The sequence below is a fragment of the Chaetodon trifascialis genome, chromosome 15 (assembly GCF_039877785.1).
Source record: "Chaetodon trifascialis isolate fChaTrf1 chromosome 15, fChaTrf1.hap1, whole genome shotgun sequence".
NCBI classification, from domain to species: Eukaryota; Metazoa; Chordata; class Actinopteri; order Chaetodontiformes; family Chaetodontidae; genus Chaetodon; species Chaetodon trifascialis.
Window position 1 is genome coordinate 16,837,245 of NC_092070.1, and position 14,875 is coordinate 16,852,119.

General features: G+C 40.4%; 1 protein-coding gene across 1 annotated transcript; it reads right to left on the reverse strand.

Annotated features, from left to right (window-relative positions):
• Positions 1–194: 194 nt before the first annotated feature.
• On the reverse strand, positions 195–6,029 carry LOC139343515 (immunoglobulin lambda-1 light chain-like). The gene is made up of 4 exons (XM_070981221.1): positions 5,990–6,029; positions 5,572–5,897; positions 1,431–1,464; positions 195–601 (listed from the first exon to the last, which is right to left on the reverse strand). Exons 1-4 carry the CDS (start codon positions 6,027–6,029, stop codon positions 276–278), a joined length of 726 nt encoding a protein of 241 aa, XP_070837322.1. The 3' UTR covers positions 195–275.
• Positions 6,030–14,875: the final 8,846 nt, after the last annotated feature.

Consider the following 14,875-nt stretch of genomic DNA (forward strand, 5'->3'; position numbering starts at 1 on the left):
AACATTTTGGTGAACGTTATTGTTTTAAATGATGTTTTCAACAAAACAAATAAATACAAACACTTTTCTTGTCCACAGTTTTTGGTCTGTTTACTTTTTATTGAATGAGTCTGGACAAACGCAGCAGTTGCAAAGCTGATACAACACCTCCACCTCACTGTCACAACATTTATTACAAGCATGCAGACACATCTTTTCTAACATGTCAACCTTGTCATGAGCAAAGAGCACAAAGAGTAAAGAAGCAGCTTTGAAATGCTCATTCTGCTCCTCTGCTATTCTTGAGTGGGACAGTGGGACTTCTTGATGTCTTTCTCTGAAGTCTGGGAGCCCAAAGACACTTTACATGTGTAAACCTTATCCATGTCCCAGTCTGACGTCTGGATGGCCAGAGAGCTGCTGATTCGGAAAGTCTGGTCTGCTTGCTGAACAGCGGTGCTGGTGGAGATCCCGCTGCTCACTGGTCTCCCACCAGACAACCAGCTCACATCTGCAAAAGGCACAGACTGACTGGACAGACAGACCAGAGTGGCTTTGTTGGACTGGAGCTCAGCACGGGACGGAGGGAAGACTGTGAGGACAGGAGGAGGGAGGCTGGAGCCTGAAAATACATGAAGGACATTCATCAAATAACTCCAAATCGAATCACTGATACAAAGCATGACAGCAGCAGATTATTGACCTGTTTTCTTCAACAATACAACAAACACAGTGAAGAAGTGAAGAAGCGTTTTAAATGAGTGAAAACATTTTGAAATCATCACCTAAAATATGAGCACTCTTCCTGTTTCAAACAAAGTCTATCAGTTACAAACTGAGAAATATTTGGATTCATTCAGGATCATTTTTATGTTGAACAAATTCATGAAGTCACTTTCTGTGTCTCACAAATGGCACGACAGTAAATCAGTGGTCATTTAGCTGTTTTGCTGTTGTCTGTCTGATCATCGAGAGAAAAACAATATTCATGTATATAAAAAACTTCAAACAATTTCCTAAACTTTAAAAGATTAGTAAGTAAACATTAATAAATTAAACTCAATAATTTAGTCTTGATATGACAGAATAAATTACATTTGACAGATTATTTAGCATTTTGTTTTAAAATGATACAAAAGTGTCATCAGTCTTGAAAATATAAAATAATTTTGTACAGATTTTGCCGAAATGTTAAAATTGCTCAGCCATCAAAACACTTCAGAGTATTTGTAGATATCATTGAACATATTTTGATCATTAGCAGATCTTTACTTTGTCCTCAAAGACACAGTCTGGCATCAAAGCAGATGAAAAGAAGTCAAAGTGAAATTCACTCAACAACATGTTTGACTTTCTAAACAGTCAGCCTGATATGAATTGATGATTTTGACTGAATTTGACTCAGAAACAGAGAATCTGTCTTGTTTTGTGATCAGTTAAAAAGTACTTACTTGTCACAATCAGCTTGGTGCCTTGTCCGAATACCACAGTGATTCAGTTTGTACACATGGCCGTACAAAAACCTCCTGACTCTCACTGATGAGGGGAGTGGAACTGAAACATCCTGTTGAGACCAACTTTCACTGTCAACATCTCATTCACTTCATCAGTCTGCTTCTGCTCACAGACACTGCTGGACTTGAGGACTGATTCTCAGTCTTCTGCTGCATCCTTTTGTTTTCATGCTGGACATGTTCAAAGTCCAGATATCATCAGTCAATTCAGTCCAATGTTAATGAGGAACATCATTCAGACAATGCAGCTGAACTTGGTTGGCTGTTATCGACTGCAGGGATGGGATAACAGTCATTTTCTGTTTAACTTGCTGCAGCCAAAAGTCGTCTTCAAACGATCAGATTTAACCAAAGCAGCTGATATAATGTCAGAGACATAATGACTCACAAAAATGGCTCCTGCTGTACTGAACTTATCAGGCTGTGGATTTTGTCCTGTAACAGTGTTCACCCTGTGTTTTGTTGACTTTGTTGGAGACCCACAGACCCACTGCTGTATGTGCAAATATACTCAATATGTTCTTCTTATGACCTCATTAAAACTCAATATGTAGAAAAGTGAAAGATGTTTTGACACATGGTGACATTTCTGATGTTTGAGGTCAATTAAACGTCAGAGAGGTCAAACTCCCTGTTAGACCTCTTATGAACAGACTGTTATAAAACTGCAATAACATGAACTTCTGGAGACTGATTTGATGTTTGGGAGGTGAAATGCTGCATAAAAAGTGCTGACAGCACCAATCACACAGATGGAGCTGATTCAAATCCATTGTATTTGATCTGGTTTCACAGACGGAGTCTCTGAGACCACAAACAGAAGTGATTCATCATTTCCACTGACTGATCAATACAGATATTGACCACATATATTTATCCCCAACAGTAAGAATGAAATTCTCTGTTTATCTTTGTTTATCAGTAGTTGGTGTTTTTTCTGTCTCTTGCAAATGAAAAGAATTAAATGAAAAGCAGAAAACAACAACTGCTAAATCTAATTATTCCTTCAATTTCAGTGTTGAAAGAGATTTGGTAGAAACTGGTCAGGATCAGATTGATGAAACTGGTTTGTTGAAAAGTCTCATGTAGGGTAGTTATCGAGAGCATTCATGTTCATGTGTCAGAGAGTCAGAAAGCAGAAGTAGTTAGTGAGGAGGTTTTTGTCACAGTGTAAATCACTGTGATACGTCCTCTTTAGCAGAGTCGTCCCATGTGTGACAGTAATAGACAGCAGAGTCTCCTGCCTCTGCCCTCTTAATGATGAACTGGTAATCTGTGTTTGACGAGGCTTTAGAGTTGAATCTGTCTGAGGAGAATCCTGTTCCAAAGCTGAGTGAACTGTCCCCATAGAAAAAACCCACAACATGCTGAGGAGCTTCACCAGGAACCTGTTTGTACCAACTGACATAAGCACGATCATATCTCTGAATGTTGCAGTTGAGAACAACCTCTTGTCCTGGAGAAACTGTGTGGACAGCAGGCGTCTGGGTCAGCACGATCACTGCATCAACATCTGTCAACAAAGAGAGAAAAATCCATGAGTGAAAGGTTTGTGTGTGAAAATATGAGCTATAAAAGCAATGAGAAGAATATCTTACATGTTAGAGCAGTGATGAGAGTGCAGAGGGTCCCCAGCATGTTGTCAGTGTGTGCTGTAAACGTCCCTTACTGTCCAGCTGAGAGGTGAGCAGGGTTGGAGTGTGAGGAGAAGAGAGACTGAAGCTTATAAAGACACTGAGGAGAGGAGAAGAGGAGGAGGAGGAGGAGGAGGAGGAGGAGGAGGAGGAGGAGGAGGAGGAGGAGTGTTAATATTCTCAGAGGTGGTACAAATGTTCTTTTTAAGGATCTGTTCAAGTCAAAAGACTTAAAAAACATAATCACATGATAAATATGATGTTGCTGGATTTCAGATTATTTATAAATCCTGATTTACATTTGTGAATCCTTCTGTGAGCACTCATTAATACTGAGACTGATCGGACTAAATCCAACAGAAATAACATATATGAAGGACCCCAGCCTCTGCAGCCATCGTCACGTTCAGTTATTCCTGGTGTTTCCTGTGTTTTCTCCCTGACCTCGTGTCTCCTGTGCTCCCCTCTTTGTTCCTCTGTGTGTTTGTCTGTGGATGTGTTGTGGTCGTAGCTCTCCTCTGCTCCTCACTTCCTGATTGCTGTTCAGCAGACACACCTGCTCCAAGCAGCTCACCTGCAGCCCGTCAGAGCTCCAGCTTAGCCCTAAGTAAACACTTTTATTTTACATTAAGTATTATGGCTTTATTTCTTTAAAACCACAATGTTACCAGTCATGTCATGAATAAAACCACACAAGGTTTTATTCTGGATGAAGCTGGAATGTTTTTGCTGGTTCAGATCATAATATATTATTATATTATTAATAATATTCTGATTGTGAGGGAATGAATGCAAAATATTAATAAATGTATACTTTTGTTAAATTTTGGGCAAAGAAAACTAAATTCTTTACATTTTTGAAAACAAATGATTGGACACGGTGGGATGTTACACTGAGCTTGTTTGGTGGCTCTATTATCAGTGGACATGTGTCTCAGACTCAGAAAGCAGAAGTATTTAGTGAGGAGGTTTTTGTCACAGTGTAAATCACTGTGATACAGCTGCAGAAGCAGAGTTGTCCCATGTTTGACAGTAATAGACTGCTGAGTCTCCCTCCTCCACATTGCTGATGATCAAACGATAATCTGATTTTGACTGATGAGTAGATGTGAACTTTGGAGATGAGAAACCAGAACCATAGGTGGGAGAACTATGGCCGTGATAAAAATATAAAACAAACTGAGGAACTCCTCCTGGAATCTGTTTGTACCAACCAGCAACACGGTCAGTCACAGTGCCCAGGTTACAGTCCATGGTGGCTGTCTCTCCTGTCCTCAGCGTCACAACAGGAGGCTTCTGTGTCACCACCGTCACACCACTCACACCTGGAAACAACAAGATGACATGAAGTCAAGAGAAACACACAGACTGATGAATCCAACATGAGCTGAAAGCTGCAGTAAGTCAGCCTCCTTACATGTTAGAGCAGTGATGAGAGTGCAGAGGGTCCCCAGCATGTTGTCAGTGTGTGCTGTAAACGTCCCTTACTGTCCAGCTGAGAGGTGAGCAGGGTTGGAGTGTGAGGAGAAGAGAGACTGAAGCTTATAAAGACACTGAGGAGACGAGGAGGAGGAGGAGGAGGAGGAGGAGGAGGAGGAGGAGGAGGAGGAGTTTCAACACTCAACACTGGTTTCAGTCATGAATAAATATCCACAAATCAGTTTGTTCCAGTTTGTTTTGTTGTTGTTCTTGTTGTCATTGTAGGTCTGATGATGACCTTTACATCTGTGTTAATATTCTCAGGGTTGATAAAAATGTTCTCTTTGAAGTGCTGTTTCATTTCAAAGACATGAAGTAAAGATGATCAGATGCTAAATGAGACTTAATTGGATTTCAAAATTGTTTTCTCTCACAGTTGTTTTTGAAAATACATTCAATAAACAGTAATGAGTAATAGTCAAAGTCAGCAATAGTCAAAGTCAGCAATAACATGTACACAGGACTCTGGACATGTTTCAGTCTTGACTGTCTCTTGCAGAGCACACATCCCTGAGGGACACCACTGCTGATTGTCCAGGTGCTGGATGTGATTTTATCCAATCTCACCTGCTGCATTTTGTTAGTCAGGAACTTTGTGATCTGACAGGTAGAAAATAAGAAGCTGGAGTAAACACAACTGTTTATCCCTTATCATACTTAGAGAAGTGTCCTCTCATCAGCTTAGCATGATCCATATTAATAATAAGTCCTGTCATTAATTTCTTGGAAACACATCATTCATTTTTGATTCTAAAATAGTATTTTCTGTAAACAATGAGTTTTGTAACAGTGTAATAAATCATGACCTTTCGTTGCATGTGTGAATATTGTTTATATTTAGCAAATGTTTCTGTGGGGAAGTTACAGAAAGCATTGGCTGTTTGCTGACTGCCAGTCAAAACCTGTGAGAGACTCAAAAAGCAGAAGCGAGGAGGTTTTTGTCACAGTGTAAATCACTGTGATACGTACTCCTTAGCAGAGCCGTCATATGTGTGACAGTAATAGACTGCTGAGTCTCCCTCCTCCACATTGCTGATGATCAAACGATAATCTGATTGTGACTGATGAGTAGAAGTAAACCTCGGAGACGAGAAACCAGAGCCATACTCAGGAGAGCTCCAGCTGTGATAAAACCTCAGTACAAACTGAGGAACTCCTCCTGGAATCTGTTTGTACCATCGAGCAGCACTGCCAGTCACAGTGCCCAGGTTACAGTCCATGGTGGCTGTCTCTCCTGTCCTCAGCGTCACAAAAGGAGGCTTCTGTGTCACCACCGTCACACCACTCACACCTGGAAACAACAAGATGACATGAAGTCGCGAGAAACACACAGACTGATGAATCCAACATGAGCTGAAAGCTGCAGTAAGTCAGCCTCCTTACATGTTAGAGCAGTGATGAGAGTGCAGAGGGTCCCCAGCATGTTGTCAGTGTGTGCTGTCAACGTCCCTTACTGTCCAGCTGAGAGGTGAGCAGGGTTGGAGTGTGAGGAGAAGAGAGACTGAAGCTTATAAAGACACTGAGGAGAGGAGAAGAGGAGGAGGAGGAGGAGGAGGAGGAGGAGTTTCAACACTCAACACTGGTTTCATTCACAGATCAACTCAATTGTGTTTGTGTGACTGAGTCATTTCAAGCCAACAATCTCATATTTCATGACCTTAATGTTTATGAACTGATGGTGTTTGGAGGTGTGTTGAAGGCCTTTGCATGAGTATTTTTAACTCCAGTCAAATCATCATCAGTGTATCAGTTCATGTTGATCTTTCATCGTTCTGTGTGAAGTAAACGTTCTTCATAATAAAAACATGTGGAGGTAAAGTGTTCACCTCTAATCTCAGTATCTTCACTTGTCTAAATTTTCTTTCCACCACACAAACATGTTTCCTAATAATCCAAACAGATGAACAGAAATGTTTTATTCAAACTGTTCATCACTTGATGTTGGGGTTTGTCTCATGAAACAGGGTTCATGTATTCAGATTTCTGTTATAGTTACTGCAGCTGGAAGTGTAACAATCATCACTACTTAACTATACCAGGTGATAATTTAATTAAACCAGCAGAGTAGATCAGAGCTGAAATCCATCTTTCAACATGAGGTTGATTCTTTTGGTGTCGACTGCCCTCACCCTGCTGCCCCAGCAAACAACAGTGAAGGAAACAGCTCTGGTGACCACAGCCTGCTAGAACAGTGTTTTCCAACCTTTTTGAGCCATGGCGCATATTTTACATTAGAAAAATCACAAGGTACACCACCACCAAACAAAATGTCACAGAAAGTACATTTATTGAAATATAATGCAAATCCAGTCTCAATTTACTCAATTTACTTACTCAGCGTGAAACTGAGGCCTGTTTAGTTGAACACAAAGCTGATATTCTTGCAGGAATTGAAGAAAAACACACAGGATGATTTCACCTGATTGGTGCTCTAAGCCTTAGAGCACCAATCAGGTGAAATTGGATAATCTTCCACAGCACACCTGATGATTTCTCTTGGCACACTTATGTACCTCAGCACAGTGGTTGGGACAGTGGTTGGGAAACACTGTGCTAGAACATCCTCAGCACAGGACTGCAGACACTGAATGACCAGAGCCTCCACAGAAGCGTCAGCTCTGGACCTTCTTGTGCACAGCCTCTGTGTTCTTAGTCCAGTCCAGCTTGGTGTCCAAGTGTCCTCCTGCGTACTTCGAACCCTTCACATTTTTCATGTCCTTCTTGTGGATTTAAATAGTTGTAGGTGGTGTTTTTCACCTGCTAAACTTCCCCACAAACTCCTTTGTTGTACCAGAGATAAAAGACAGAAGGTTTAATTAATGACTTGTGAAGAAAAAAAAAAAAAAAAAAAAAAAAATCCAACTGACAATGGAAGAAAGTGAGATGTTTTAACTGGTGCATTTCTCACATTTTTGTGTTAGTTCTGTTTATCATTTTCACATTGTAAAAGAAGAAATGCAAAATTCTTATAATTATTCACAGAGCTGATTTGGTGGCTCAATTGTCAGTGGACTAATGTCAGAGAGTCAGAAAGCAGAAGTAGTTAGTGAGGAGGTTTTTGTCACAGTGTAAATCACTGTGATACGTACTCAGCAGCAGAGCTGTCATATGTTTGACAGTAATAGACAGCAGAGTCTCCTGCCTCTGCCCTCTTAATGATGAACTGGTAATCTGTGTTTGATGAGGCTTTAGAGTTGAATCTGTCTGAGGAGAATCCTGTTCCAAAGTAGAGTGAACTGTCTGAATAGAGAAAACTCAGAACATACTGAGGAGCTTCACCAGGAACCTGTTTATACCAATTGACAGCACTGCTGTCATCTCTCTGAATGTTGCAGTTGAGAACAACCTCTTGTCCTGGAGAAACTGTGTGGACAGCAGGCGTCTGGGTCAGCACTTTCGCTGCATCAACATCTGTCAACAAACAGAGAAAAATCCATGAGTGAAAGGTTTGTGTGTGAAAATATGAGCTATAAAAGCAATGAGAAGAATATCTTACATGTTAGAGCAGTGATGAGAGTGCAGAGGGTCCCCAGCATGTTGTCAGTGTGTGCTGTAAACATCCCTTACTGTCCAGCTGAGAGGTGAGCAGGGTTGGAGTGTGAGGAGAAGAGAGACTGAAGCTTATAAAGACACTGAGGAGAGGAGGAGGAGGAGGAGGAGGAGGAGGAGGAGGAGTTTACATCAGTGTTAATATTCTCAGAGGTGGTACAAATGTTCTTCTAAAGGTTTGAGTCAAAAGACAAAGAAAATATGATCACATAAATAAATATAAGATAAGATAAATATGATGTTGTTGGATTTCAGATTGATAGTTTCTCACACTTGTTTATGACAGTATGAGCAGTAAACAGTTTTCAGTAACAATCATGTTTACACACCAGGAATTTGGTTTTCTGTTGCTCTCAAAGTATGTACAAGAAATAGAGATACAGCTCCGAACAACGCTGAACAAAGGTCAAAATAAACATTTAACTATCCGTACATAGAACGAACAAAACAATCTTTTTACAACCACAATGTTGCCGGTCCGCCAGAACATTTTGTGAGTAAAGAAACTATGAACACAGCACCAGGTGTGAATCCTAATTTATTCTGGATGAGGGAGGAATGTTTTTACTGGTCCACTTCTTCAACAAGATTATTATGATTAATATTATTATTGTAAAAGAATGAATGCAACATACTTATAAATATCTACCTTTGTCAATTCTTGTGGAAAGAAAACAAAATTATTACTAAAACAAATGATTGGACATGGTGGGATGTAGGGTTGGGCGGTACCGTCATAAAATAAAAAAATGCTGCGCATATAGGTCTATAGGGGCCTGCCATGATTGTAGCATCGTCATAACAAAAATGAAGTCCACTCCGTTCAATGTATATGGTTGAATTTTTACTCGAGGAAAAGGTGACTGTGCAAAAGTACATGCTGAGAATGAACCCGAGCAGTCGTACAGATGTAACACACGCGCTCATTTAGGCGCATCTGAGCAGAGTACCGTTATCTCGTCCAAGCATACGGAGAAACTCCTCTGTCGAAAACACTTTTTCAGCCTTTTTTCTGCTTGCTATTGTCCTCAGCTCTCATAAAAGGACGAAATGCAAATAAAACAGGAAAATAACACTTCAGGCAGCTCACGAGAGTCCTCTGCTCATTCATGAGACGGAGCGGTGAAACTAACTGCGTGGTTACGCCGGTCAATAGCTCCGCGACCCGCCCACATTCACCATAGAAACACCAATGACGATCCCCTCACAGATCCCCTCCTGCTGGCCTTAGTATTTCCTCTGTGTGTGTGTGTGTGTGTGTGTGTGTGTGTGTGTGTGTGTGTGTGTGCGTGTGTGTGTGTGTGTGTGTGTGTGTGTGTGTGTGTGTGTGTGTGTGTGTGTGTGTGTGTGTGTGTGTGACAGACATGTGTATTGGACATTTGTGAAAATACGGAACAAATCGCGTCCCAACATTTAATTGTCAATTAAAGGACGACTCCGTATTTTACGGGACGGGTGGCAACCCTACCTATAATTGACCTTGAACAGCCAATTATGTGGAGAGATTGCTGCCCCATACAAAATAAAACAAATATAGAACAGAAATATGTCAGCTAAGACGCGACATTAATGATCCGTTAATGTCAGGAAGCACCCAACAAGCCATAGCTTCGATGAGCCATAGACGAACGCAGTTCAATTCGCCTGATCTAATAAGCAATTGATGAAGCACTGAAAAAACACTTTAAAAACCTTCTCATGGTCAATTCTTTAAGCCGAATTACTCAGCAGAGCATACTGATTACTTTCCCAGATCGAAAACACGCGGACCGGCACAGATTTTGGAGAAAAAGTGAGATAACTTTAAATTTGTAGATTTTTGACTGCGGTTTGGCGAGCCCCGCAGCGTTCCGTTAGAGTCCTCACTTCGGGACGAAAGCGAGTGCCACACTGTCAAAAATAGTTATATTTCTCCGTAGATTTTACAAATACATCATAAACTATCACTGAGGTTTAGGCGTGTTATTCAAATGTGTACTTTTTCCATAATGAGTCTTACCTGGCCACAGTTTCATGCAAACGATGTCCTCGTGCGCCTGAGGTGAACGGCAGAGTCCCGTGATCTTGCTGAGCAGGTGGAGGTCTGCTATCCTGCACGTTCACATACAACCAGATTGACTGTCCGTGTACATGTGTGAAAGAAGATTCACCGACCGGTATCGAGGAACACTTTTAGGTCAAATTTCAGGTTTCTGCGTGAGCTCAGAGCGGGACACAGTGGAACTACACTGTTAAAAGGGATTTGGGCTTTTAGTCAGAAGGACTATTGCTGTCAAGCTGAGAGAACTCTACCCATTACAACAAAGTAAAAAGAGTTCAAACAACTTCAACTTGAAAAAAGCGCGGAAACTCATTAAAAACTCATGATAATCCATTCAGTTAACTTCAGCAAATACGCCGGTATTTCAACCAACACGCATGCGCCCGTAATGTGACGTCACGCGCAGTGTTGAACTTTAAATCCGAGCCGACTGCCATCTTTTTACCTCGGAGGCGAGCCGTCCAGTAAGTACATTTAAAATTATTTTAGCTTAGTTAGTTCATCTGTTGGTAATGTGCATTGGTCGTCTAATGTCTCTCCATCTCAAATGATCCGTCAAGATATTAAACCTGTGATGAATATTTCATGTTCGTTCTTTTTCGGAAATACTTTAGCATGTATCGCTAGCTAGCTAGCGCCGCCAGAGTGAAACAGCAAGTTAATGTAGGGTTGAGCCTCATATTCGACTGTAACAAGTATTCGGCACCGACAGTGTACTCTTATAGGAGTGAAACAGTGCGAGACTTGTCTTTATTATTACGAAAAAATGTGTCAACTGTGGGAATATTATACCTGGATCAACCCGCTAATATACGTGACGTTGCGACTTGTACAAGAGGCTTTGTTCGCACTCAAACAACCTGGCACAGGATTGACAAGGCAGCGAAATAACGGAGCAACTTATGTTCCACGAGGAAGAGGAGTTGAAAAACACTGACCACTGCCGTAGTGTATGGATATTTTTTTATGTAGAGTTAGGTGCTGTATAAACACGTAGTGATAGGTGATTGTTTTCAGGTGTGCCGTTACACTCTGTATCCATGGCAACGCGCAGCAGTGGGGGTGAACGGTAAACGTTTTTTGGCCAGTGGGAAAGGAGCCCTATGCCGTTTGAAAGCGGGTCGACCGAGTTTAAATGTAGTTCCTTTCCTATTGACCAAAAAACCCGGGTCTGATCTTCAGCTGGAAGCTGCCACCAAAGACATAATATACGTCGACGCCTCATTGACTGACGCTTCCTATTGGAACTGACGTTCAGCGCGGCCGCCATCTTGGATGGGTCTCCCATGCGCCCCCAGTGCATTTATTTCTACTGAGGAAGGTGTATGTCCAACTACAATAATCATAACTTTTTACCTGATTTTCACACGGTTTGGTTTGTTACAAATGGCAGAGATGTAGTTATGACACAGGACGCTGTCACACATTAAAAACACGTGCTTGATGCTGAAATACTTTGTTAAAGAGCATAATACAGACATATGGTATGGCATATGAATAAATGTATAAATTAATTAATTTAATATTTTAATAAAGAAACAGTTTTATTGTTCATTTGAATTTATTTCTCTCTCTCACTCACTCACACACACACAAAATCATGACCCTTCTGTACACACCAATGACACAAGAATTTCTTTATCTTTGTTTTTGTGCGAGTATATTTAATGTAAAGTTAGGCACATGCACGCACGCACACACACACACACACACACACACACACACACACACACACACACACACACACACACACACACACACACACACACAAAAACCAGACATCTCACATAACATGTTGACATGCGTATTAAACTTTGAGTAAGTTTTTTTACTCAGTTGTGTTGGAATAAAACTTCACCAAAACAAACTGTCAAAACGAGGAAGGTTTTTTCTTTTTAGCCAACACATCATGTGTCGGCCCACAGTCCACTGCTGTTTTCAAACACACACATGTACACAAACACCTTCTGGCCTGACATGTCTAAATTTAAACAACTGTTCACAGCTTTAGGATGACAAAGATTCCACAATAGCCTGAACTGAAACTGCTGATGTTTGTGATATACGCTGATTTTAACACATATACATACATACAAAGCTCCCATATATACCTGCTCAGTACATTTTTTCCTTCTTTAATTTTTTTTTTAAGGCCTGGAAAAGTAAGCTTTAAAATTCCAGATCATTCCAGCGTCTTACACTACCCTGTTAAGCTTGTAACTGGGGCTGGGAAGCTAAATAAAATAAAATAAATAAATAAAATAGGGGCATAGTTGCTGTCTTTACGTTGACTTTGGTTGGCTCTGGTGCTAGCGGAGACCCACCCAATATGTCGGTGATGCTGGATTACGCTCCAGCACGTAATGAGGCGTCTACGTATATTATGTCTATGGCTGCCACCGCTGTGCGTTGCCATGGATACAAAATGTAAGGGTACACACATCACTCATGAGAAGCTCTCTTTTCTCGCTGTCTTGTCAGTGCTGTGCCATGTGGCTTCTGTTTTTACAATGTAATCACTTACCATTCAGATGAGTGACATGGCCAAGTGTGTCCACTTTATAATAAAGTCGTGTTTATTTCATCTTAGGATACATTAAAATCTGGAAGCTTTAAATTGTGAACTGTGCAATTTTTTCAGAGATTTGTGGCGATACACAGTATTTTGCACATCTAAAAATACACATACACAATAAGGAAACTGAACTTAGTGTGTTTTGTGCTGATAATGGTTGTATATCTTTCTTTCTTTCTTTCTTTCTTTCTTTCTTTCTTTCTTTCTTTCTTTCTTTCTTTTTTCTGTACAGGGTTACTTCACTTCAGTGTAGGCTGTGCTGTTTGGGGCAACTGCCCCTCAATGAGGTGGTCCTGCAAGTGTTTCTCCTCGCCGAACCAACGCACACTAATTGTCCATTATATGTCCACCTTGTTTTCATTTTCTGACTTATTTCTATTGCTCTGTTTGGAGGAACACTAATCCATGTGATGTTATAGAGAAATTGTCAAGAGAGTGGACATTTCAGTAATGTTTGAATGTTTTAATTTTCAACATTTTGAGCAAGTTTCTCAGATACATTTTTTTGTTTGTTTTTATGACTCTTTGCAATTTGGGGGGAGAGGAGGATGACAGCCAAGCTGTCCTCCATGACAGACAATGACTCCCACCCACTCCAACACACACTCACTGCACTGAGGAGCTCCATCAGTGATAGGATGCTACATCCAAAGTGTGTGAAGGAGCGGTATCGCAGGTCATTCCTTCCTGCAGCTGTCAGACTACACAACAAGAACTGCTGAAAGTAATTTTTTGATAATTTATCTGTAAATCATCTGTAAATTACCTGTGCAGTAATCTGGGCAAAAACTAGTGCAATAATCTGTGCATTTATCTGTAAATCATTTGTAAATGATCTGTACAATAATCTGGGCGATAGCTGGTGCAATAATCTGCAATTCATCCTGTACCTAACAGTCCGCAAATACAATTTATAATTTGATAATGCTTATTTTTATATAATGCTTATTTTTATTACACTCTTTTGTATATACTTGGTGTTTTTTACCTAATTCTATCTTTTACTGGTGCTGCTGTACATTGGAATTTCCCCTTGCGGGACAAATAAAGGTATATTGAATTGAATTGAACTGAATTTACTGCAACAACTCTGAACATTCACTCAGAAAGGACTCTGTTGAACTCCGAGAGTTATTGTTTTTCCCCAAAGGATGGGTGCGCTTCTTTTTATGTGTTTTATTATTATTATTATGTATGTGTGGGACAATGTAATTTCAGTCTGTGAGCAAAAGTGTGTTAGAGAGTGTAAGGGCTATTTTTTTAATATGTCCCAAGGAAGGTCTTTTTTGATGTCTCCACATCCATTGACACTTATTTTGAAGCAAGGCTGCTTGAAGTTGGACTTGTTGGGGGTTAAATAAAGGTCCTTATTGAATTGTCTGTTCAGCTATTTTTTCTTGGGTTAATATTTAGTTTGTCTGATTCTCATGGAGATTCTTTGTAGATATTATTTTGCTTAAAATTTTGAAATCTAGCAATTTCTCTAAACTCAAGTAACTTGGCAATAAAGCATGAGAAAAAATAATAATGTTGCCCTAACTTGATAAAATAAGTTCAACCAACATCTTTTTTAGTTCTCTTAAGTAATGTTTTCCAGTCCACATTACTTGATACAGAAAGTTGAGTCAACAAATCGCAAGTTATAGCAATTTTGTATTCCATGTTGAGCCAACTTGATTCACAGTTGTAGGAACTTGATAAAATAAATTCAACCAACATCTCTTAAAGTTATCTCAAATAATATTTTTAAGTTCAACTTACTTGATGCAGGAAGTTGAGTCAACAGACTGTATGTTGCATGAACTCATGTTTTGAAGTGTAAAAAACTTGACACTATAAGTTGACTCAAATTAACACAGTCAAAGCAACAAGATGACTTGACATAGTTAAGTCGGGTCACCTAATCTTTTTTTTGTTTGTTTGTTTGTTTACAGTGCATGCTTCCCGTGAAATTATTTTCTCCGCATTTATCCCATCCTCGGTCTGTCGATCCTCCGCGGCAGACCAGGAGCGGTGGGCTGCCAGCTGCCAGCCGCCAGCCGGCGCCGGCGCAGGCGACAAGTGTGACCACTTGTGCAACCGTGCTACCCTACAAATAAGTGTC

Bases quoted from the DNA above. Each gene is read 5' to 3' on its own strand.
- LOC139343515 (XM_070981221.1), bottom strand. From the start codon at position 6,029: ATGCTGGGGACCCTCTGCACTCTCATCACTGCTCTAACAT. The intron at 5,898-5,989 runs GTAAGGAGGCTG...TGTTGTTTCCAG, and splicing joins TCTCATCACTGCTCTAACAT to GTGTGAGTGGTGTGACGGTG. The intron at 602-1,430 runs GTAAGTACTTTT...ATGTATTTTCAG, and splicing joins CACCAAGCTGATTGTGACAA to GCTCCAGCCTCCCTCCTCCT.